Source organism: Theropithecus gelada, chromosome 14 (assembly GCF_003255815.1).
Source record: "Theropithecus gelada isolate Dixy chromosome 14, Tgel_1.0, whole genome shotgun sequence".
NCBI lineage: Eukaryota > Metazoa > Chordata > Mammalia > Primates > Cercopithecidae > Theropithecus > Theropithecus gelada.
This window is the reverse complement of record NC_037682.1, coordinates 54,136,388-54,163,425: the sequence shown is the minus strand read 5'-3', so window position 1 is coordinate 54,163,425 and position 27,038 is coordinate 54,136,388. Positions and strand designations below refer to the sequence as shown.

At 40.0% G+C, this 27,038-nt stretch overlaps 1 protein-coding gene across 3 annotated transcripts in view; it reads right to left on the bottom strand.

The window, feature by feature from the left end:
* Positions 1-27,038, bottom strand: part of GALNT18 (polypeptide N-acetylgalactosaminyltransferase 18) — a 363,310-nt gene that overhangs the window by 79,354 nt on the left and 256,918 nt on the right. For all 3 annotated transcript variants that reach the window (XM_025357812.1, XM_025357813.1, XM_025357814.1), the window contains exon 6: positions 24,804-24,918. In XM_025357812.1, the coding sequence (XP_025213597.1) occupies positions 24,804-24,918 (115 nt within the window). The remainder of the gene's footprint in view (positions 1-24,803; positions 24,919-27,038) is intronic.

The window sequence follows — 27,038 nt, the reverse complement described above, 5'->3', positions numbered from 1 at the left end:
TGTGGCAGAGACCTCTATCGCTCACTGACACCTGGGTGCTCCTCCACATTTCCCTGCACCCCTTGCAGTCAGGAGGGTGCAAACTGATGAAATGAGAAAGGACACGGCCTCTGCCACTTCCCGGGCAAGGTGGGTGACTATCCAGTATGTCTCCTTAGGTGCACTTCTACTCCCTACCCCACCATCTGCTGGATGTTTAAGCCAGGGTGAACTTGAAGTTCAAAGATGATGAACCCACAAGAGAAGCAATCAGAGTCCCCAAGTCACTACTTGGAAAAAAGCTGCCCAGGAGAGCCTCCCAGCCAGCCTTCAAGGGACTGTGTAAGCAAAATGGGACATTTCCTGGGTAACCTTTATTTCCAGCAGTTCTGAGAGCTACTGTTTCAGTCTGTGATGTTACCGGAATGTAAGGAGGCAAGGTGACCAAAGAGGCATGGTCCCTGTAGGTATCAGTTGCCAGAGGTTCAATCTACTGTGTGGGGCTCACAGGAGAAAGCTCCAGGCATAGGGACAGATGGAGTGTCTGGAAGGTGACCGCTTCCCAATTCCAGCTGATGAGTCCATTCAAAGCAGGACCCCACTAGAGGCTGAGGATGCAGGGAGCAGATCTAGCCCCAAGGGGTGAGAGAGGGACCTGCAAGGGGCAGGCAGGGCATTAGAACTCCTGCACATCAGGCTGCCGTGAGAGTTTGGTTCAAACTCAGAACCAGAGCAGAGGGCAGAAAACCAAGGGTGAAGCTAGCCAGGTGGTAGAGGAAAGGTCCAGGCTTGAAGATGACATACAGCTCCAGATTCCTTGGAAAGCCACAGACAGAAGCCCTGTGGCAACTCCACTTACGCAAGAGGGAGCCAGCTGGTGAGGCCAGGGCTGCAGCCACGCTCTTCAAGCCCTTGTCAGGGGACACAAAATCTAGAAGGAGCTGACCCTCACAGCTTCCTGCTGCACAAGGCTGGGAAGGTGAGCTAGTTCAAGTCCAGGCATATCTATGGAACCAAAACCCCACAGAAGCCCCAAACTCAGAGACAGAAGTATTGGCTAGTTCCAAATCAGGGTCCCATTGACACCTGTGCTATCTACTTTACTCATGTCTTTGTTTTGAAATAAGATCTCTGGCCCCCATTGCTGTCACTGGTGCTGCCAGAGAATGACAATGAGCTTAAATGTCACAGGGATTTGGGGAGCAATTTTCTAAAATCCAAATAAAAACCTTCCCATCCCTAATCTGAGAGTGATTTTTATCAGCTAACGGGGCTCATCTATTTACTCAGCATGTTCAGAGCCCTTTTTGGGGGTTAAGTCCCTTTCAATTGCTGTGAGGCACCGTCTCCTTGTGGACGTGCTTGTGCTATCCAGCTGCTATTCAAAGTGCATCTCCTGGACCATGTTTAATTTATACTTTGCTATATGAAGATGAACTGCTTACTCATTAAAAGTATTTCTTTTTTTATGTCTCTAATCAGTGGCTGTTTCTTTCCTCTCTCTGAAGCTTAATCGAATCAGAAACAAATTCCACACATATGAGTGGCTCATTAGCATGTCCCAGTCAGATTCAAATTGGTTGTCCATACCAGATGCCCCCAAAAGGATGACACTGGCCCAAAGAAGGACTCTTTAAGCCAGTGTCCAAAGGGTGTTGCCATGATAAGCCAGGAGGGTCCTTTTTGAAATCCAGGGTAGATACACTCTGTCATTCCCAGCACCATGGAGCCGTCTGATGACAGGTAATGGATGTGTCATTGAGACGGGGTTGGTGGGAGGCAATGTGGCCAAGCCTGGGAGCAGACATCAGAGGAATGTCTGGTGTCTATGTGTCCGGCTCAAGTATCATCCTCACGCTTGGCTCAGAGAGGCCCTTTTATCAAATGATACAAATGAGGCTGAGATGCTGAACATTCTCTCACTCAGAAATGATATTTGTTCTAAAGAGCTTTACCTCTTAATCAAATGAAACTCAAATTATAAACGCTGGTATGCTAGATCTTCTCTTAAAGGATTTGCCCTTTTCATAGACATCAGAATGAATCGTCAGCATGGGCATCATCACTGGTGTCGTCTCTGAAAGTCACCGATAGCAAACTCTCATTTTATACAGATTTACAAAAGAGATCAGCATACTGCAATAGAGTAGAACTGAAGGGAACCTAATCAGGACCTCCCATTACTTCCCAGGTGAGCAAACTGAGGTTCGGGGTCACAGGATAATTTAGAAGCATGGCAAGATATGGATCCAAGAGCCTGCCTTTTGGAAGACAGGAAGTCATTATGGTTCAGAGCATAGCCTCTGGGGCCAAACAGTCTTGGTGTCAAGTCCTACATTTCCCATTTGCTGAACTGGTGACTTTAGGCAATTCACTTCACCTTCCAACACTCAGTTTCCTTGTCTATCAAATGGAGATAAAAGTGATAAATTCCAAAGACAGTTGTGATAATTAAATGAGGTAATACATAGAGACAGTTTATTTCATCACCTGGAAGAAGTTTAGAGCCCCCTAAGTATTAGCTATAATTATTATCACTATAAGATTCCATTGATTGTAAGATTCACTATTGCTATCCCACAGCTTTTCAGGGCAGGAGGAAACACACTACATTACTCCAAGCTCAAGATTTATATACCCAAGTGCCTACATCTCACCTTCACTCTCATGTGTCTCAGGCATCTCAAGCTTACCATGTCCAAAACAAAGTTCCTGCTTTTCTTCCCTGCCTCCCCATCTGTCCCTTAGTCTTCCCCTCATCCATCTAATAGCCAAAGCCTGTAACCTGTAATTCATCTGTAGCAATGTCTTCTTCCACCCTCTCCACATCCAATACATCAGCAAAAGCAAATAGTTCTACCTCCTAAATATAGCTTGAATTTAATAACTTCTCTCCATCTGCACAGCCAACATCCTGGTCCAAGTCCCTATTATTTTTGTGTGGGCATCTCCATCCAGAGCCTCTTCCCTGGTCTTTCTGTGTTGCCATGTTGCCCTTCAATCTGTATTGCCCTCCAATCCACCTTTTAAAATTGTACATCAGAGCATGTCCCTCCTCTGCTTTAATGCAGTTCAGCAGTTATTTACTGAGCACTTACTATGTGCTAATCTTTGTTGTAGGAGATGGGAATCTTATCACAGAACAAAATATTAAAAAATCCCTGACTTTCTGTTACTTACACTGTGTTCTTTCTGTTACAGCACTTCCTATGGACTGAATTGTGTCCCCCTTCCTCAAATCCGTACGCTGAGGCTCGAACTCCCCATGTGACTATATTGGACATGGGGCATTTAAGGAGGTGATTAAACATGTACAAAAAATTATCAGTAGAATGACCATATGTTCTGGTTTGCCGGGGACAATACTGGTTTATACCTAGTGTTCCACTGTTATTATTAGTAGCACCCCCTTTCACTCTCAAAGCTTCTAGTTTAGACAGTAAATTAAAATTTATTTACTATTTATTATTTATTTATATATGCCAAATGTATAAGGTCCAACCTGATTTTAGAAACACTGAAATCCCAAATAAGTATCTGACTTAAAATCATGGTCTTACTAATCTTTTCCCTCTCCTAGTCCATGATTTCTCTTTATGACTGCAATCCCAGTGCGGTGAAAATTAAGCAAGTCATCAAGACCCTCACCCACTGATATGTAGCATTTGAAGCAGGCCTGAGGAATAAAATAGAGCACCCCACCATTCGGTGCTCCAAGCCAGGATAGAGACCAGAGCCCTGTCTCTTGAATTTTCCCGAACTAGACAGAGAGAGAGAGAGAGAGAGAGAAAGAGAGAGAGAGAGAGAGAGAGAGAGAGGACCTAAAGGAGTAAATGGTGTTTCTGGGCCATTTACACCAGGGGTTAACTCTTTATTTTCAGGACTGACTTTATATACAGGTAAGCCTTGTTTTATAGAAAAACTTGTGTACAGGGGTTATTTCTGGATACCAGACTTTATAGAAAAATTTATGTGCAGGGTTAATTTCTAGATACCAGCACCCACAGCACTAGAAAAAAATGTGCTCACGGGTACCCTGCCCCTTGCATTGCTTTACAAAGCCAAGAACATTTGCATTTGGAGATGCCTCTGACCCCTCCTTCTGCAACTTCAGATTTATGAATATCAGATCTTGTCCAAGGAAAACCACAGCAGTGTCAGAGGAGGAGGAGAAGGAACCTTTGCTCGGTTTGTGGCAGTTCTTCTGAGGAACTGATTCTGGCCTTGCTTGGTGGTCCCCTCCAGGAAAACTAGAGCAGCAATGTAATGGTGGCCAAGAAGCAACCTTCCAGGGTCTGATACAAACCAGCATGCAGACTCAGCTAAAGAAGAACAAAGAACAAAAACAGAAACAAAAGGGAGACAGAAGATGACTCTGGGGAGCTTTAACATACATTGTGAGCTTCCAGGTTTCTTTGGCTTTTGTTTTCGCTTTTTTCCAAAATTCAGGAAATTAAATATTGATACATGACTATTATCAAACCCCCAGTCTCTAATCAAATTTCACCAATTGTCCCAATCAAGGCCTTTATAGCTATTTTTCCCCTTCATCCCAACTTTTTAAGAAGGTAAAAATTTCCTTTAGGTTGACTCCCCAAATCCTTTATCAATCATTACCTCGTTTGTGCATTTTATTAATCTCTCTTTTATACAGCTCCCTCATGGAACACAATTGAAAACACCTAAGTGTGAAGACCCTTCCTGAGTAAAACTGTTCATGGGCGCTCTCCTTCTGCTCCCCACCATTTCTAGCTAATCGCTTCATTATGTACTTTTTAAATCGCTTTGTTCTGTAGGGATTAATTTTGCACTTATCTTCACTAACCGTAAAACTTTTACAACGTACTGTTAAACTGCGTCTACTCAGCTGCTGGTTTGTAATTGCAAAGAGTCACTCCACGGCTGGCAGGTGTGCTAGGAGATAACATGCAATGGCCACGGAGCTTCCTACTCCATGTTTTCAGATGCCTTCCTGGAGCCGCTGGGTAAGGGGCAATTGGTTCTGGACTGGCTGCTTGGGGTACCGAAATTTCCTTACATATGGAGATCACCAGCTAGGGAACATCCTCAAATCCCAGATACTTTGGCCTCAGAGGCCTCAGGTTGCTCCGAACTCAAAGGCCTTGGGAATTTCAGACCCTACAGGTCCCAGGAGCAGGTCTATCTACAGCTGACCACCTAGAAGGCAACAAAATTTCAACTACTCTCTCAAGGGCAAGTCTGTACTTCCTCAAGGCTCAGGCACTTGCCCTCTGCCTATAAGCTGGCACTAGATACCCAGTCTTCAAAGAGTCCCTCTGCTTCCCTTTCTGGCCAAATGCAATCTCTAAACTCTCCACCTTCCACCAATCTCCACCCACTCCCTCCTTAGCCCTTTGAAATGTCTTCTATCACTCCCCCTTGACTCCAACTATTGCCTCCAAAGCCTTCTTATGGCTCTATCTGGCACCTTTTCTCCACTTGCTTTCTCAGAGCACAGGCTGTTGGTTTAGAGGCTTTGGACAGAACTGTGTTTAAATCCAGGCTCCTCCACTTTTTCTCTTGGGACCAGGGCAAGTGCCTTAACTTCTCTGAGCCTCAGTGGTCTCATCTGTAAAATGGTGACAGTAATTCTGGTTTCCTTGATTCTTGGGAGGAGTAAATGACATACAGCATAAAACTCACTAGAATATAAAAGTTCTATGAGGGCAAACCTAAGTTATCTCATTCATCACTGCATATCCAGTCCTTGGCACAGCATCTAGAATGGTAGGTGCTTCATAAATATTTACTAAATAAATGCACTAAATACAAAATAAACATTCAACAAATGTTAGCTATTATCACTAGTATTCATGTTTGCCTGCCTGTTTGAGTTCTGAAATGCTGCCTTCCCCTAACATCTGTGATTGTCCACCAATACAGCTCCTATCTTTCTGGCTGATTCTTCTCTGTGACTGTGGGATCACACTGTCCCCGCCTCCATCTCCTATGCCCATGTCCAATTCTAAAATCTCTTCTCTTTTCAGAAATGGTCACATAGAGGGCACCTGATCCCACTGTCTTATCTCAAAGTTTTTTCTTTCTTTTTACCTTAGTTATATAGTTTTGACTTTCTGTTGAATCCAGGTATTATATTTCTATCTTAACACCAACTGCATGTTACAAGGAATATAATACATGTTCAGTGTATGAATGGACGGATGAATAATGCAAGCTTTTTGGTTATTTCCACTGTTATTTCTAATGCCAAACTTGCCACATTTTCCCCCTCAAACTATCTCAAAGTCCCCTTTAGCCAAAATGGCACCCTCAAACCTCCCGTCATCTGAGTTTGAAATATCAATGCCATCTTTGTTGGACCTTAATAACTCATTTATAAGAACTGGGAAAGGCTCAGTCTTGACTTCTAATAATCACTCAACTTATTACAATCCAAAACAATTCTAAGGGAACAGATGGACAATGACCTAGCTAAGGCTTTGGGTCATTGGGAAAATTCCCTTTGGAAGCACAAAGGCCTGCAAGCTTGAAATCTGTTTGGTGTCTTTTGAAATTCTTCTCAGAAGACCACGTAGATGAACACTTACTCCACCATACAACTGTCAGCCGTCTCTAAGTGTTACCCCACCATAGCAGCTGAAGGACAATGCTAAAGGGATTCCAATTCACAACAAAATGATACAAAACAGTGGCAAAGCTCACAGCCCCGATCCACACAACACACATACATACACACACACACACACACACACAAACACACACACACACACACACACACCACGCACACAGACATGTTATCCCAAGCTCTCAGGTTATTCTGAACTCCAGCTGGCTTGAGCCAACCATAACATTTAGCAGCAACTAGAAACTAAAATCCAATTTAAGGTGTTTAATTTTCTCTGTCTCCAGGGATGGGAAATAAAAGAATCTGCTTGCAGCTTTTCTGTGAGATGTTGCATCTGGTGATTTTCTGAGACCTTTTCAGCAGAGCAAAAATGCTGGTCCCCAGACCCCTTTCTCCTCACATCTCTCTAACTGTGTGGGCAAAGATGAGGTTGCTTTACCTGAAACTGTGGTGTCCAATGTTTTTAATGAATTTCCTTATGGCTAGCTGAGAACAGCCATGATACTAACAGTGAGCTGAGGTTACTCAGACCTCTGGGTCCAAGGCCTTTGGGGAGAACCACATACCCAGTCTATCATGTGCCTCAATAACACACATTAACCTGTACATATTAACCTGCCTGGACTGCCTTCACTGGTAATTTTAGCAAAGTCTCTAGCCCTTTAGCCGTGGATACAAATTTTTTAATGTCTCAGATAGTGGTGATGCCTGTTCTAGGCAATTGCCAGGGACTCTTCCTTGCTTTCTCTTCCTCCTCTTTGTCTCTGCTCCCCTGCCCAGATTTCTGACTTCCCCTCTGTTCTGGCTCCTCTCATTTAGTAATCCCCCATCTGCCTCCTTCCTGACTCTGTGGACTCTGGCTCAACCCTCGACTGTTACCCCTCCAGTTCTGAAGTCTCCTGCCACCTCCAGTGAGGACGTTGTGTAGTATCATCTGATTTAGGCCTCAGCACTCTTGAGACATGTGGCTGAACCACTGAGCACTGAAATGGTACTGTGGTCATTTTCCAAAGCAATGCTGGCCTGAGTTAACCCCTGAAATTAACCTTTATGCCATCAATGATTTTAAACCCCGAAGGTAGAGATGGAGAAACAACACGACATAGTGATTAAGGCGTTCATTTTTAAACCAGTTAGGCTGGTTCTAATCTGGAGTGGTTCTGGGTAAGGAGGGAGTTATTTAATCTAATTTCCTCCAGGTTTCTAATTTACAAAATAGGGATAACAGCATGAGCCTCACAGGGATCACATAACAATTAATAATATACACAGTGATTGCCAAATAGCATACAATAAATGGAAGTTCCTTTTCAATGAAATTCTTGGCCTCAGAAGACCACATAGATACACACTTATATATATTACGATCACATAAACACTTACTCCACCATACAACAATGGGTCTGCTTTATGGAATAAAGCACCTGCTTCTGTTGCCCAAGAGTGTACATCACTACACCAAATCTCAGACATCCCATACCTTGACAGTTCAAATCCCCACCTTCAGGGTGCTCACTGCTTCCTCGGGAGTCTGCCTCAATGCCACCTCCTTTTTGAAGCCCCACCCAACTCCCACAGGTGGAGTGGTTGCTCCCCCTTGTGCTCTCACAATGCATCAGGATCTTTCAGCCTTGCCATTTTGACCCTGAGCAGGTTGTGCCCTGTTTAGCACATTAACCTGAATTACACTCAGTGATGAATTTTCACTCAGAAATGAGTAAATGTCACTAAGCCAATTTAATTCTCTTCATCGATTTTCTATATGACAAAAGTAAAATATTCCCATCTATACTAATTTTCTAGTTTTATTTTAGCAGAATTATTTTCACTGGGGTTAACACTTTTTTTGCATTGATTTTACAACTAAGATAGGGTTCTTCTATCAGTATGCTTTTACCCATAACACATTTTATAATTATGGCCTCCATCACAGGGTTTTTCTTGGTGGTAATGATTTCCACCAAATTTAGTTTTCCTGAATCAAATTTTGCAAATGTAAATCATGTTAATATTCATTTCTTCAGGCAATTTTTTTGACTTTTATAGTTTTTGCTATGCTCATTTTTATTTGTTGCTTTAGCTTGAGTTGATTGTCTTTACCACTACTTGATTGGAAAAAAAGTAATTACATTTTTTGATTTTTAAATAACAATTTCTAAAAAGTACCACACAAAAAAGTGTGAGCAGGTTGAGTTGTGTACGTGTTACTGTTGCCATCGGTAGATCAAAGAACACAGAAAGTCCTCAAAGTCAAAATGGAGGGAGGGGTCGAACATTCTGTTTAAGCTCATGACATTTTCTACAACCTGAGATGAGTACTCAGAACATGGTAAGGTGGTTGTCTCTCCAGCTAGGCTGAGAGCCACTCAAAGGCAGGAGCTGTCATTCATCTCCAATTTCCCAGCAGGGGGAAAGTGAATGTTTGAAGGATGAATGAATGAATAAATAATGAACCCACCTGGAAGTGATGAGAAATTTTGTCAGATTTCTTACTGAAGACCACAATGCTATGCCTTCTTAGACCAGGCATAAATGGCTTCTGAAGCCACCTTTCTTGGGTTCATATCGCATCTTTACCACTTACCAGTCATGTAACCTTGAGCAAGTTATATCACCTCTCTCTGTGCTTCAGTATATCAATCCGTAAGTGGGGATAGTAATAGTCCCTACATTTCAAAGTACTTCAAGGATTAAGTGAATTAATACATGTAAAGCACTTCGGACAGTAGCTCACATATAATAACTGCCATATTACTATTAACCATTAGTATTATGGTCATAAAGTTTATCTATCTTTCCAATTTTCTAGTGATACTTGAAGATGTCCTAACATAGGGAGCTCACTGTATCATTAGCATCTAGTCTTTTCTTATGGTTCTAATTTATGTTTCTGCTATTGAATAACTACATCTCTTACAGCTTACACTCACTGTTCATAGCTCTGACTTTCTGAGGTATATAGAATATATTTTCTTATATGTGACTGGTCTGTAAATTCAAAGCCTGCTCTTTCAGCACATACTAGACTCCAAGCACCACTATGAAAATTAAATAGCCATAAATCCTGACATCACATGTTTTAAAGTCCAGCAGGAAAGAAGAGGGAAAGATGATATTTGTGTCTTGCCTAGATCTTCCCCTCCTTTGAATCGAAGACCTTTCTCCATTATACACAGTTTGCAAGGTTAAATTCATCCTGTGGACTTACAAACATAAAGCCTATAAAAATGAAATTGTGTGATATTAGTACATAAATAGACCAACAGATCAATGAAACCAAAATAGAAAATCCAGAAACAGACCCAAAAGTATGTGACAATTTATTGTACAATAAAGGTAGTTTTGCAAAGAAGGAAAGATATTATTTTGAATAGAAGGTGTTAGGATACCTGTTTGACCATATAGAAAAATAAGACATTGGATCCATTTGTCACACCAAACTGCAGGATCAATTCTGAATGAATCAGAGATTAAAATGTAAAAAAAATACAGTCATATAAGTATTAGAAGAAAATGTAAGTGAATCGCTTTATAACCTGGGAGTGGGTAAGATTTTCTATGATTAAAATCTGGAAGCAAGAAGAAAAAAGTTTACTTAAACAGAAAAAACACAGAAAAAGCAGCCTTTGGATGGCGAAACAAACGAACAAAAAAAACATGAGAAGCAAAATCAAGACAAGTAACGAACTGGGAGAAAATATTTGCAATTTGTATGATGGGCAAAGTATTACCATCTCTAATGTGTAAAGATATTCTAAAAATAGAGAGAAGACTAACAACCCTATAGGAAAGTGGGCCAAAAATATGAACAGCTTACAGAAAAAAAAAATGCAAATAGCCTTAATCATATGAAAATCTTTTCAACCTAGTTCTTAATAAGAGAAATGCAAATTAAAACTACCCTGAAAGGCATTTCTCATCTGTCAGATTGGTTAAAAAAAAAAAAAAAATCCACAACATACTTTGCTGGTATGGCTGTGAGAAGACAGGCACCTTCATCATTCCTGGTGGGAAAAACGTTACCACTCTGGAATACTATCCCTCTGGAGGGATATTTGATGATGTCTAGCAAAGTTACATATGCATTTACCTTTTGACTTCACAATTCCATTTCTAGGAATCTATCCAAAAGATAACCAGTAAAAATATGAAAAAAGTATGCAAAAGATTATTAATTATAGCACTATGCTCTCAAAAGGAAATTGGTAGAATAAACTATAAAATGTTTATGCATCTGAGTAATATGCAACTGTAAGAAAGGAATGAGGAACATCTCTATATAGTTATAGAACAATCTTCAGAAAAAAATGAGTTAATAAAAATGTGCATACTATACTACCACTTATCTAAGAAAGGGGACCTGTAAATATATATTCACATTTTCTTGCCTTTTTTCAAAGTGTTCAGTAAAACACACAAAAATAAATGTTTACATTGGAAATAGTGAGGAAACAGGATGAAGAGAACAATGCTGAAAGTTCTTTATTTTGTAGATTTGACTTTGGACTGTATAAATATTTACATCATTTTTATAAACTAAATATAAATTTATATGACTATAAAAATATAAATATAAAAGTCAGAAGCAAAATGAAACAACTGAACCTACTTCTTAGGTTGGTAGGACAACCATACAGAGAGGAATGCTTCTAGATAACTGTAGATAATAGTAATTTGACTGTACATCCTAGCGGGATAGAATCTAAAGAGAAGAAATGCAAAATAAATTAAATCATTTAATTTATCATATCATTGGTGGTAGCATTGTCATTAATACGCTGAAACAGTCTTGTGCATTCTGGGGAGTAAAATAAACAAGTACCTATGTTGTTGTCATTAAGAACCAGAAATTTTGGCATAAAAGAAAGGAAATATAGATGTAAAATTGATGAAGTTAAGTAAAATTCTGCTGTCCTAAGTTTGAATGAGAAAGATCATCATGAATGCCTGAAATATTTTAGCTCTATATTAATAATTATTTCTAGCTCTGACTACTGAAAAGACCTAGAAACATGGACCAATCCAGTAGCAATGAGCATGTCTAGTACCCAGATTGTGGATTTAAATACCATTTCTCACTAACAATAAGCTGGGTTCCTTAGGGAAGTAGCTAATTACAAGTCTGGAGCAGGAAATGTGTAAGATGAGCCTGGAACCCTCCTTGTGGCAGGGAAGTCATTAAAGAGTCAAAAGGACCCATGGACAAATGTCAACAGGCTCCCAATGGACAAAGGGAGAAAATTTGCAAGTCAATAAGGATATTAAATGTATGCAAGGATAATTAATTGAAATACATATAATATGTTTACACCCATAAATTCACAAGGATACTAAAAAACTAATTGGTCCCCTTTGGAGGGTGGTTGAGAATCAATTCATTATTTTGAAAGCTATTATAGAAAGAACTATTTATCCTGACTTTTCCAAAAGAACTTATTTGTACTTCTGGACAACCAACGAATGGATTATTATAAATGTCTTTATAGGAAGTATTTCAGCTAATAAATGAGGAAAGAGAAATAAAATTAAAATATTACTATTTGGTAACCCCTAATGAATTACTGAATCTAGGCAATAATCAGTAATGATGGTTACCATCGCAAATGGGAACACAAGTAGACATCATTTACTTCATGATGGAAGTACACAAATACTGATGAAATATTCTTGCTACAAAATTGAACCTAAATCTCTAGATTTAACTACCAATTTAGATGAAATATATGGGACAGAAGGGCCTGTTAAATGACATCAGGGGAATGTAATCAAGAAAATCTAGACTGTGAGAATCTCTGCAGGAAAAATGACCTGATCTCTTCAAAAATAAATTACAAGAGGGGGAAAAAAAGAGATGGAGAAAGATATTCAGTAGATTATGGAGACTGGAAAGACAAATTAACCAACTGAATCTTGATTCAAGCAAACAAATTGTAGAACAAAACAAAAACTTATGAGAGAATTAGAAAAATTTGTATACTTGAATATTTGACAGTATTACAGTATTCTTTTCGACTCTTTTAGGACTGAAAATAGCATCATGGCCATGGTTCTTTAAAAGTCTTTATCTATTTTGGATGCATACTGAAATATTTTTGATGAAATGATATGATGTCTGGGATTTCCCTCAAAATAACTAGAGTTAGGTGGGGGATTAGGCAGAGGTAAAGATAAAACCAAATTGGCCATAAGTTGACAATGCTGAAATAAGGTAACAACTACAATGGGATTTATTTTACTATCTCTCTGTTTTGGTATATATTCGATATTGTCCATAATAAAGAGTTTTTTCTCCTTTTTTCCTTAATTTTTTTCATTATTTCTTCTAAAAAATGGGATACATGTGCAGAAAGTGCAGGTTTGTTCCATAGGTATACATGTGCCATGGTGGTTTGTTGCACTTATTGACCCATCCTTCAAGTTCCCTTCCCTCAACCCCCAACCCCCAACAGGCCTTGATGTGTGTTGTTCCCCTCTGTGTCCATGTGTTCTCAGTGTTCAACTTCCACTTATGAGTGAGAACGTGCGGTGTTTGGTTTTCTGTTCCTGTGTTAGTTTGCTGAGGATGATGGCTTCCAGCTTCATCCATGTTCCCGCAAAGGACATGTTGTCATTCCTTTTTATGGCTGCATAGTATTCCATGGGGTATATGTACCACATTTTCTTTATCCAGGCTATCATTGACGGGCATTTGGGTTGGTTCCATGTCTTTGCTATTGTAAATAGTTCTGCAGTAAACATACATGTACATGTGTCTTTATAGTAGAAAGATTTATATTCTTTTGTGTCTATGCTCAGTAATGGGATTGCTGGGTCAAATGATGTTTCTGGTTCTAAATCCTCAAGGAATCACCAGTGTCTTCCACAATGGTTGAACTAATTTACATTCCCAGTGTATTCCTATTCTCCACAGCCTCACGAGCATCTATTGTTTCCCGACTTTTTAATAATCACCATTCTGACTGGTGTGAGATGGTATCTCATTGTGATTTTGATTTGCATTTCAATAGAGAGTTTTTTCAAGTCTCATTTATGATAAAGTATCTGGAATATGAAGAACAATACCTACATAATATATTCCTTGTTTTAGAGGACAGACAAACCCAGGTTCAAACTCCATTTCCCATAAGAGGAACTCTGTCATGTGTAATTCTTGGAACTGCAGAAACTGAAAAGAGCAATATGATCTGTTGCTGGTCCCCCCTTTGTCCCGCTGGAAACAAAGGTATGTACATAAAGCTAGATTTAGCTAATCGTGTGCTCTCACTCAGGACTTCCAATCTTTGTTAATGTCACCAAAACCCAAGCAACAGTGCCCATACCCAGTGGTAGGACCATCTAGTCATGGCAATAGGGTCAGAGGTATTTTCGCAAATAGACTATTATGACCATGTGGCCTTGGCTGTAGTTTCTGCTGTTTAGCCTCGGCTTTTGCTTGTTTTCTGAATCTGCTTCTTTGAAAAACAAATTAATTCTTTGAGATACCCATGTCCTTCCAATAAATTTCTTTTCTCTTTAAGTTAGGTTGAGTCAGTTTTCTTAGCTTGCAGCACAGATTCCTGAGTGTCATTTGAATAAAAAGTTAAGCACGGCTATAATATATATAAATTAATGTGTGTTTAAAAAAATAAAGTACTATATAAAATGTGTGGTAGTATTTTTATGCACATATGCATCTACATGTGTAATAGATACGATGATATGCTTGTATAGAGAACTGTATGATGTACTTAAATTTCTTCTTATTATCTTTACTGTTAAAAATAATGATTAGAATAATAAGATAATAAAGCATAAGAATGAATTAACTTTTTGACCAACATAAACATTTTTAATCATATAACACTATTAGGATAATACTCTCTGACTTGCCTTCAGCATTTGATTGCTGTGTGCAATAAATAGGATAATTGTAGGGAAAGGATTTTGAAAATATACATGAAAGGTACTGCTAAGGTTATTTAGCTGATATAGAAGCAGCAGACGAACCCAGTGTAGGGGGTAAGGGGATTTTTGATATCTGGTAACTTCGTAATTTGTGAAGTATACTCCTATTGTGTCCACACTTTCTTTGCTTCTTTCATTGCCCATGCTCTGTGGAATAGCCATTGGCATTTTGCCAGGGCATGTATAGGTATTAGGTTCTCCATGAGTGAGGAAAATACCTAGGAGAAGGGATGAAAACTGGCAGACTAGGACAACAGAAAGACTTAATAAGTTTAGACACTGTCCAAGGTACTGAGAAATCTCAGATGCATTTCTGCTTTATTAAGCTATTCTATAAGGCTAGCCAGATAAGGAAACCTTAAATGATTCCTTGGTTCTCCCAAGGCCCAAAGTGGAGCCAATCAGCTTCACTTCCTCCTGTCCTAGATGTTACTCAGCTACACAGGAAGAGGGACAGAATCACAGCAAGGGATTCCACTCCCAATTAGATCTTGTGATAAGGCTTAGAAAAAGCAGTTAAAAGGGGCAAACTGGCACTAGGGAATAAAGAATAATAACAATCGTCCAGTCTTAGGAGCAGATAGTAAAAGGTCATCCTGGAGGATGAAAATCTGTTTAAGTGTCATTATAATAGCAGACCATATTCTAAAGAGGTAAATGATTATGCATATCCAAAGATGGAGATTCTAAAATGCCAATAAGAAACCCCAAGTGGGTAAAGCTTAGATATTCAGAGAAGGAGTCAGTGACTGGCAGATATGTTCAAGTGGGTGTCTTTCCAACAGCAAGTCCTTTCTGGGAGACTCTCCTCTCTGTAATACATTTCTAACAGCTCAATCCAATCAGGAGTCATTCACAGCTGGGGCAAGATGGAGAGGAGAGGGGTCTTTTCACTGGTTGCCTGCTCTGGACACCACAGGTGGGGCACTGGCTGTGGTTGTAGTGGCATTCTTCCTCACCACCCCCTACTTCTTTGGTTTCCATTCCAGAAAGGTGAAGACAGCCAAGATTCATGTTAAAGAAGTGAATTGAATTTAAAGCATAATAAATAGGCTAGGCTTTCTAAACAGTTGCTCCATGTCCATTCCATAAAACTGAGAAGTTGCCTATTTCAGTATTAGAAATTTAACAAGTTTTACATTTTCCATAGAAATCTTTGCATACGTGTATGTACTTTTTGTCTTCTTCAATTAGTATACAGAATACAATGGAGACCTTTTTTATGACTCAGGATTGTTATTAAGATCATTAACAACTGTGCCCCACTGTGTTGTGCTATAAACCTAAGATCTGCCTGAATGTTTAGCTCTAGAAGAAAGAGATCCACTTGATCATGGTGGATAAGCTTGATGATGTGCTGCTGGATTCGGTTTGCCGGTATTTTATTGAGGATTTTTGCATTGATGTTCATCAGGGATATTGGTCTAAAGCTCTCCTTTTTTGTTGTATCTCTGCCAGGCTTTGGTATCCGGATGATGTTGGCCTCATAAAATGAGTTAGGGAGGATTCCCTCTTTTTGTATTGATTGGAATAGTTTCAGAAGGGATGGTCCCTGGGATGCAAGGCTGGTTCAACATATGCAAATCAATAAATGTAATCCAGCATATAAACAGAACCAAAGACAAAAACCACGTGATTATCTCAATAGATGCAGAAAAGGCCTTTGACAAAATTCAACAGCCCTTCCTGCTAAAAATTCTCAATAAATTCGGTATTGATGGAACGTATCTCAAAATAATAAGAGCTATTTATGACAAATCCACAGCCAATATCATACTGAATGAGCAAAAACTGGAAGTATCCCCTTTGAAAACTGGCACAAGACAGGGATGCCCTCTCTCACCACTCCTATTCAGCATTGTGTTGGAAGTTCTGGCTAGGGCAATCATGCAAGAGAAAGAAGTAAAGTGTATTCAGTTAGGAAAAGAAGTCAAATTGTCCCTGTTTGCAGATGGTATGACTGTATATTGAGAAAACCCCATCGTCTCAGCCCAAAATCTCGTTAAGCTGATAAGCAACTTCAGCAAAGCCTCAGGATACAAAATCAATGTGCAAAAATCACAAGCATTCTTATACGCCAGTAACAGACAAACAGAGAGCCAAATCATGAATGAACTCCCATTCACAATAGCTTCAAAGAGAATAAAATACCTAGGAATCCAACTTACAAGGGATATAAAGGACCTCTTCAAGGAGAACTACAAACCACTGCTCAGTGAAATAAAAGAGGACACAAACAAATGGAAAACCATACCATGCTCATGGATGGGAAGAATCAGTATCGTGAAAATGGCCATACTGCCCAAGGTAATTTATAGATTCAACGCCATCCGCATTAAGCTACCAATGACTTTCTTCACAGAATTGGAAAAAACTGCTTTAAAGTTCATATGGAACCAAAAAAGACCCCGCATTGCCAAGACAATCCTAAGCCAAAAGAACAAAGCTGGAGACATCATGCTACCTGACTTCAAACTATACTATAAGGCTACAGTAACCAAAATAGCATGGTACTGGTACCAAAACAGAGATATAGACCAATGGAACAAACAGAGCCCTCAGAAATAATACCACACATCTACAGCCATCTGATCTTTGACAAACCTGACAAAAACAAAAAATGGGGAAAGGATTCCCTATTTAATAAATGGTGCTGGGAAAATTGGCTAGCCGTAAGGAGAAAGCTGAAACTGGATACTTTCCTTACTCCTTATACGAAAATTAATTCAAGATGGATTAGAGACTTAAATGTTTGACCTAAAACCATAAAAACCCTAGAAGAAAACCTAGGTAATACCATTCAGGACATAGGCATGGGCAAGGACTTCATGTCTAAAACACCAAAAGCAACGGCAACAAAAGCCAAAATTGACAAATGGGATCTAATTAAACTAAAGAGCTTCTGCACAGCAAAAGAAACTACCATCAGAGTGAACAGGCTACCTACAGAATGGGAGAAAATTTTTGCAATCTACTCATCTGACAAAGGGCTAATATCCAGAACCTACAAAGAACTCAAACAAATTTACAAGAAAAAAACAAACAACCCCATCAAAAAGTGGGCAAAGTATATGAACAGACACTTCTCAAAAGAAGACATGCATACAGCCAACAGACACATGAAAAAATGCTCATCATCACTTGCCATCAGAGAAATACAAATCAAAACCACAATGAGATACCATCTCACACCAGTTAGAATGGCAATCATTAAAAAATCAGGAAACAACAGGTGCTGGAGAGGATGTGGAGAAATAGGAACACTTTTACACTGTTGGTGGGACTGTAAACTAGTTCAACAATTTTGGAAGACAGTGTGACGATTCCTCAAGGATCTAGAACTAGAAATACCACTTGACCCAGCCATCCCATTACTGGGGATATACCCAAAGGATTATAAGTCATGCTGCTATAAAGACACATGCACACGTATGTTTATTGCAGCACTATTCACAATAGCAAAGACTTGGAATCAACCCAAAGGTCCATCAGTGACAGACTGGATTAAGAAAATGTGGCACATATGCATCATGGAATACTATGCAGCCATAAAAAAGGATGAGTTCGTGTCCTTTGTAGGGACATGGATGCAACTGGAAACCATCATTCTCAGCAAACTATCACAAGAACAGAAAACCAAACACCGCATGTTCTCACTCATAGGTGGGAATTGAACAATGAGATCACTTGGACACAGGAAGGGGAACATCACACACCGGGTCCTATTGTGGGGAGGGGGTTTGGGGAGGGATAGTATTAGGAGATATACCTAATGTAAATGATGAGTTAATGGGTGCAGCACACCAAATGGTACATGTATACATATGTGAACAAACCTGCACGTTGTGCACATGTACCCCAGAACTTAAAGTATAATAAAAAGAAAAAAAAAAAAAGGAGATCCAAGCTGCTGTGCTGCTGGACACCGGTTACCTATTCTGTAGTCTTTAGGTTCAAATAATTTGCATAAATTTGGAATATTTTTGTTCCTTGAAAGTTTGGCAGCATTTGATGGTAAACCATCACATCCTAATTTTCATTTTTCAGAATATTTTAAACCACTAATTTAATTGCTTCAATGGCTATAGGATAAATTTGTTTTTTAACAATTTCTTTGTGTCAGTTTTAGGAAGGCATACGTTTCTATAAATTTGTGCTTTTCATTCAAGTTTTCAAATTTTGGCATAAACTTGTTCATAATACACTCTTATCTTTTGAGTGTATATTGTCTGTAGAAATGTCCCCTTTTCCATTCCCATTGTTGTTTATTTGTTCTTTCTTGATAAAGATTTGTCAATTTGATTAGTATTTTCAAAGAACCAAGCTTTGGCTTTATTAGTCTATTTCATTAATTTCTGTTCTTTATTATTGTCATCTACTGTTTTTATTCTGATATTTTTCTAATGGCTTATACTCTGTTCTTAGCTCATTAACTTTTAACTTTTCTTTTTGCATAAAAGATGCTATACAATTTCTCTTAATATTATTTTAGCTATATTTCATGTAATGTAATATGTAGTATATTTATCACTCAGTTCAAAATATTTTCAAATGTTCAGTATAATTTATTATTTGACCTATAAATTATTTAGAAGTGTGTTTCACAATATGTAAAAATATGACTTTTGTCTATAATTTTTGGTTGTGAATTTCTAAATTAATTATATTGTGGTCAGATAACATGTTTTATATGATGCTGATCCCTTAAAATTCGTTGACTCTTGTTTTATACCTTAGTATGTGGTCAACTTTCATAAATATTCCATGAGTTCTTGGGAAAGAAAGTGTGTTCAGCAGCTGTTATATGCAGTGTTCTATATGTGCCCATTAGCTTCAAACCTGTTAATTGTGTTGGTCTATCAATTACTTGGGAAAACTTATTAACATTCTCAACTACGTTAGTGGAGCTGTCAATGTATCCTTGTAATTCTGTCAGTTTTTCCTTATGTAAATTAAGGTTGTGCAATTAGGTGAATAAAAGTTTATAACTGTTATATATTCCTAATGAATTGTACATTTAACATTTTGTAGAAATAGTCTTTACTTACACTAAAGCATATTGTAACAGTCTTTCTTTTCTAATGTTAATTTAACCACTGCAAGTTTCTTTTGATTGACATCTGCCTGTTATGACTTTTTTATCCTTTTAGATTTCAACATTTCTGAATTATGTTTTGGACATATTTCTTATAAATAGCTATTAAAAAGTTAAATCTACTCTAAAATTACTTGTCTTCTACTTTGTCCATGTACCATATTTATTAACATATTTGGGGTTTTTCAATCATCTTATTGTATGCTTTTTCTTTGCATGATCTATATTTCTACTTCTCTCTTGTATAACACTTTTACACTTTATTTTTCTTCTATTACTTTGGAAGTTATATTTTCTATTTTTATGATTTTTATGACTTTCCTGGAAATTTTAACATATTTACTTAAATTACCAAAATTTAAACAATATTCTTTCCATCCTCATTAACAATGTAGGTATTTTAGAACATCTTGAGTCCAATCACTCCCTCCTAAGCTATATGCTATTGTCATCATATATTATAGTTTTAATAACTCCACAAGACACTACCCTGTATTATTTGTCATCAATATTTCTTTATATTTGCTCATATATGTACCACTTTTTGAGGCTACTCATCTTCTTTTGTCTCAGACTTCCTTCTGGGATCTTTTTTCTTAAGCCTGAAGTGTATCATTCATAACTTATTTTCTTGAGTTCTTGTTAATGACAAACTCTATCAGTGTTTGTGTATCTGAAGATGACTTTATTTTACCCTAGTTTTTGAAGGATGTTTTAATTGGGCATACACTTATACGTTGACAACTATTTTCTCTCAGTGTAAGGAAGACATATCATAGTCTTCTGGGTCCCACTGTTACAGTTGAAAAGTCAGCTGTTATTCTAATTATTATTGACTTAGGTCATCTATCTTTTCTCTTTGACTGCTGTCAGATCTTTTATTTGTCTTTGATATTCTGTAGTTCCTCTATGGTATATCTAAATGGGGACATCTTTATGTTTACCTCACTTTGGATGGCATGACTTCTTAAATCTGAGGATTGGTGTCTTTTATCAGTTTGGGAAAATTTTAAGCCCTCATTTATTTAAATATGGCTTTTGCCTAACCCTCCATACTGTTTTCTCAGTATAGAATAGAAATCCTCTCTGGAGAAAAGGATCATCTCTGCTTGGAATTTTAAGATATTAAATCCACAATTTCAATTCTACATGTCTTTTAATATTTTTTCACAATTTTTTCTGGGTCCCTTGGGCTCATTTTGAATGATTTCTTTAGATCTATTTTCCAGTTTCTTAATTTTATTCCTTTAATAGTATTCACATAGCTATTCTGCCCATCTGTTGAACTTTTAATTGCCATTTTTACATTTTTCATGTTTGAAATTCCATTTTTATCCTACTATGACTGATTATTTTTATAGTATCTTGCTCCTTATTCATATTTTCAATCTTTTATTTTCCTAAGTGTATGATATAACCTAGTTTATATTCCGTGTCTGATGGATTCAAAAGTTGGAGACTTTGTGGGTCAGGTTTGGCTTTCCACTGATATTGCTGCTGTTTCCTCTTGTTACTTTCTTTTTCCCTTGTCTGTTTTGTGATGTTTTTAAAACTGTAAATTCATATTCCTTAAAACTCTCCCTGTGGGAATTGTGTGGCCTGGGTTAAAAGGCTCTTTCTCCAGAGAGGATTTCTATTTTATACTGAGAAAACAGGCCTTTGGAGTCCCAGCTTTATGGGAAGTAAGGCAAGCCTTTGGCTTTCTGTTCTCTGTATTCTATGAAGTCGAGAAAACACAAACTTAAATGTCACCAGGTTCTCCATATAGAATAGCCTCAACCTTTCTCCAGGTTCCTACTTCGGCTTACTTTTTTGGTCCCTGTGTTGGTTTCCCAGGGCTCTTATAACGAAGTATCACAATCTGGATCACCTAAAACAGCATAAATTTATTCTCTCACAGCTCTGGAGGCCAGAAGTCTGAAATCAACATATTGACTGGGCTGTGTTCCCTCCCAACCCTCTAGGGAAGGATCCTTCTTTGCCTGTTCCAGCTTTCGATAGCCCCAGGTGTTCCTGAGCTTTTGACATCATAACTCCAATCTCTACCTCCACCTTCACATGGTGGTCTTTCCTTTATGTTTGCCTGTGACTAAATTTTCCTCTTCTTATAAGGACATCATCAGTCCTGTTGGATTAGGGTCCATCCTAATCCAGCACAATTTTATCTTAACTTGATTACATCTGCAAGGACCCCGTTTCCAAATGAGATCACATTCACAGGAGGTTAGGACACATTGGGGCTGGGGGCACTGAATTCAAACCGTAACAGTCTCCAACAATTTCAATCCCTTGCCAGCCCTTAAATGTTTTCTTATGCATTCTAGCACTTTTACAGTTATCATTTATATAATCTTTCTGTTTTCTATTCAATGTCAGCTCTTATTTCTCACTCATTTCCCTATGCTTGGCCACAGCAGCTCCTTCCTTTTTCTCATTGTGGTGCAGACTTACAAATCACAACAAAACAAAACAAAACAAAACAAAAAACAGAGCACAAAATAAGAGTAAGACTTTAAATAGGGACTCAGCAGAATAAAGTAGAAGATAATAACTGCATGGATGTTGCAATATCTTTTTTGAGATGGTGCTCAAAGTACTTTTATCCCTAGATCACTGTGGTATATCTGTCTAGTCCTCAAATCATAAAGATCTAGGGCTGAATCCTTTCTCTACCTCTTACAAGGTACATGACCTTGAGATATACATAAGCTCCTAATTTCACAGTATCATCTGGAAAAAAACCCACTATTACAATAATAGTCTTTTTAGGGTGTTTTGTGGATGGATGACGTAAGTGCCAATATAACCCATGGCACAAAGCAGGCATTTAGTAGTTGCACAAACAACTTTCTTTCTGTGTTCCAGATAGGTAAGGACTTTGAATAATTTGCCTCTGCTTAAGCGAAGGGTGAAAAGTGATGTCTTTCATATTGATACACAATCCTATCGTGTAATTAGGGCAGGTGTGCTACTTTATAGAGGAAACCGAACCATGGGAAAGTTAACTCATCAAACATGAAAGAAAGGCAAATAATAATAATCATACAAAAGGAGAAAATCTGTTTTGCTGATGATCAGTGGTTCTGTAACCCTTAAAGGAGGAACTGAAATTCAAATGAAGTCATCCTTCCCATTTCTACTCAGTTTTTCCAGCTAACAGCTTGTTGGTTCTCTGCTTTAAATGCCACCCTTTCTTCAACTCCAATGACACTTCATCTCTGTCAACTGAGAGGGAAGAGATGGAGGAAAAAAAAAAAACCCACAAAAAAAACAGATATCATTGTAAACCGTATTTTAAACTCTGTACACGAAATCACTCAGAGACATTTTAACTTGTATTTGAGAGCCTCACCCAGGCCCACACTCCGGAATAGCTTTATAACTTTATAATCTAAGGAAGGAAAAGCCAGAAATCTGCACTCTGTGATTGACTCACACACATGTTGGAAGCAGAGTTCACAAATCTAATTCCTTTCTCCAATCCTGCACATTTTTACCTAGAGAACACAAGCGAATGGAGGCGGTCCGGCCCACTCAGAGAATTCCTGACAGCAGCTCCTCGTGAAAAAATATTATGTTTGGGGTGAGCATCTATCCAGGAGCAGTGCTGAAATAAGATGGCGAGGACGCAAATGGAGAATAAATGGCTGATGTAGAGAGAGCTGCAGAAACGAGGGTGATTATTCAGGGGCTGTCCTCTATGAATACATTAGCTCCCCAATAAGTCCATGCATTTTGACTGCTTCCAAAGCAATTTCTCAGGGTTTCAGTGAATACAGGTGTCTGGAAGTGGTTTCTAAGCTCAGCTTCAGACAGGCTGTTCATGTCGCCAGTCCTCAAAGCCCTAGCATTAAGTCTGGGTGGTGAGTCGGGCCCCACACAGTGCCTGTCATGTCATTGCAGGCATCCTAAGATGCTCCTTGTGGGTGCCCAATCTCCCCTTCAGGTCAGGGGCAAGGACTGTTGCCTGCCTGGTGGGGTGGAAGGTTGAAGGAGGTTAGAGGCTAGAGGAGGGTGCATCCACGCTACAGTCCTTCAGTGGGAATTGAGTATCAAGAATTGGAGACATCAGATGCAGACACTAAGGCCAAAGGTGCCAGAGTAGGGCCAGTAGGTGGAAACAGGCAGATGAGGTCTGCACGGATGTGTGAACAGGCTGGCAGTGAGGTGGAGCATCTCAGATAATCCTTATGGACACCAGTAGGCACAGGGTTCTTTCCAAGCATCGGCAAGCCTGGAGCGTGTGGGGGTGGCTGACTGCTGCGAGTTCCCCATGGAGAAGACAGTGGGGGCCATCATGGGGAGGACACCCTGCAGTTCCAATACTGGGTCTGCCAAGGACAATCCCTGGTCATAGAGGTGGGCAGGCTTCCTTCCAGGACAAGATCCTTCATTGTATCCATCATCACATTCCTGCCTAACACCAGGGGACCTAACAGGAACCTCAGATAGGAAAGCGGGCTTCATCGTAGATTTATGTTTTCATTAGCCAAGGGGAAAGAGCCAGAAAGCCTAGGAAATGTTCCCGTAGGATGAGAAATAACATAGAGCCTCTTGGGGATCCATGCCATGAGCTGATTGTTGGAAAAAACCCTGTACTTTGGGGCAGGAGAATGGCATGAGGCAGGAATGGGCTGTGTGTCTGGCTAGCGCCTGGGGTCAGAAAGCAGCCTGCAGTGAGCCTGACTTCATCTTGCTGTTTATACACCCTGGGTTTATTTTCCCGGGCTTTCTCTTAACAAAGTGTTCGGGAATGTTCTATGGCCACTGTGGAGAAGACAGAGAGTGTCAGAGTGAGAAATCCCAAGGGAGCTGACTCAGGGTCACTCTTGTCCAGCCACCCTCGATGCCTGTTATTGCTTCCTGGAGCACACCTTTGCTTACTCCGATGGACCTCAGTTTGATTTTAAAAGAGGCTGTTCCCTTGAGTTGGCAGCTCAACCTCTCCCATGCTCCCTCCCCCAGCCAAGCAGGTTCTGAAGTCCTCTTCTTCCTGAAAAGTCAAGAGGCTCCACCCTGTGTCTTCCCAATCCCAATCACACACATGTGGACCAGGCTTCAGGACTGGACGTTCTGAATCAGTCTGTAACCCTCAACCTTAAACCCCATTTCTCCACCCCAGACTCATTACCCTGGTGGGAGCTGAGCCGAGCCCTTTGAGTGAGAAACTCCACTCACCCTGATCCCAAGCTCCACATTCTCGCCTCCGTAGACTTCCATGCCTTCGTCCAGCAGGCCAATCTCCTGGAAGTACTGCCGGTCCACAATGAAGCAGCCAATGAGGGCGGGGCTCCTGCAGGGGCAGGGGAGATGGGCCAGTGGTGAGCAGAGAGGCTGTCTGGTGTGGCTGTCTGAGGAGTAAGAGCAGTAAGTCCTTACTGTCAGGAGGATGTGGGGCTCTTCCTTCCTCTGCTGCCAAAGCCAGTGTGAGGCTTGTTCCTGGAGTGGTCCCTGGGTCTGGCCTCACCCAACCACTCCAGAAAGGCTGTTTCCTCCGGGCAGTGGGCAGACAGCTGCCATCCTGGGATCAGCTTTAGTGGGGTGGTGCTTGTGTGTGTGTTAGCTGTGAGAAGTGGTGCTCAGCCTGCCAGTCTAGGTTGACTGTATCTCTAGCTGCCCTGACCCTGACCTCTGCACAGTCAGTCTCTGTTCCTGCTTGGGAATGCATACCAGTTTTCCTATCCTTCCCCAACTTAGGATCTGTATGTCATCCTTGGTCCACTTAGAAAGATTAGCTGGCACCAGGTTGCAAAGGGCTTTGGGTAGCAGGGTAAAAAATCTGAATTTTATCTGCAGGTAAATAGGTGTCCATGAGGAATTTTAAGCAAGACAGTGGTGTGAGCAGATCTGTGTTTTTTAAAGAGAATAGTCAGGCAGCTGTGGGTGACTGACCAGAGGGGAAGGGGTGGGAATTGAGGGGCCCAGCTGGGAAGCTCATTGCTGTATCCAGGTGAAAAATGATGGAGAGCTGAGTCAGAGTATCAGGAACAGAGACAGGAATTGTTTAAAGACATATTTTGATGTAAAATCAGCAGAACTTCAAAACAGATGAACTACACAAGGGTGAGAAAGGGGGAGGAACCTGGATGCCATCTGGCTTTCTGGCTCGCGTGACAGTGGGTTGTGGGCCACTCATCAATACAGGGGCACAGGAGAAGAAGCTGGTTTCAAAAGAAAGAAGCTTTGGTGGTAGAAAAACTGACCTTAAGGTACCTGTGTGACACCAGGAGGAGATAGCCAACAGGCAGAGCTTAGGTACATGGCCTGAGTCTCTAATTCAACAGGGTTCTTAGGCTGGAACAACCTGCCAACAGCTATGAGGTCCAGGAGCTGGAAGGCTTTTCCTTCCTTGAGGGCTATGAGCTTGGGTCTCACCAGCTCTGTGCAGACACCCAGTGCAGCACCTCACAGAGAACGATTCACATGAGGTGAGTCAGCATGAGAGCACGGGGCTGCTTCTCTGTGAGAACACTGCTTATGCAGTGACGTTGAATTGTTCTACTGCTTATTGCTATCATTTCTAGCCCTTGTCTGGCTGGATGACTTGGTGGGAGTGGGGGAATAAAAGGAGAAATGAAGGCTCCTCAGGGATGAGAAAACTATCAGTCAATCACATGTAAATGAACCCGTCTTTGAAAATGGAAACTTATCAAGGTGGAGAAAGGCGATTTTGCAGGCCATTTCCCTGGGGAATGCGGATACAGGAGGCTGCTCAGGCAGAGACTGGCACCCTGGAGCCACTGTTTCTCTTCCTTTCAAATCACTGCATTTTATTCTAAATGTCTTCACCCTCATAGACCTGCAGGCATCCTGGGAAGCTAATCTACCACTCCTAAAGCAGACTGAGACCCTGTTGTGGTGGAGGTAACAGAACCCAGGCCTTAGAGGTAATCTCTCTGGGAAAAATCACCCTTCTGGATGTGTGTCTCTAAGAGAAGTTCCCTAGCGTCTCCGAGCCTCCGATTCCATGTCTGTAACATAGGATCCATTCTAACCTCACACGGACTAAATTAAAACACTTGAAGCCTCTGGGACATAACTGGCACTCAAAAGGTCATTTAAAAAGGTAAAAAGATGCAATTGCGCACTAAGTCTAGAAGATCTCCTCTTTAAATATGTGATGATTCAGAAACATCAGGTTGGCAGAGTGGTGGGGTCTTGGCATTTGCCTCTCCATTCCTAAGTGTTGGATATGACAGGGCACGCTGGAAAAATGCTTTCAGGATACACAGTAAGGGACCTTCCTCAAACTGACAGTTCAAGCCAGGTAATGAACAGAATCTGAAACAGTTACTCTGAGATGAGCACAGGCCACCTCAGTGGTTTATTATTAACCGGCTAGGGTATTAAGTGGATTCTATCAGCGTGAAAGGGTTATTGATTTACACCTTGCCTCATTCCTGAAAGGATTAG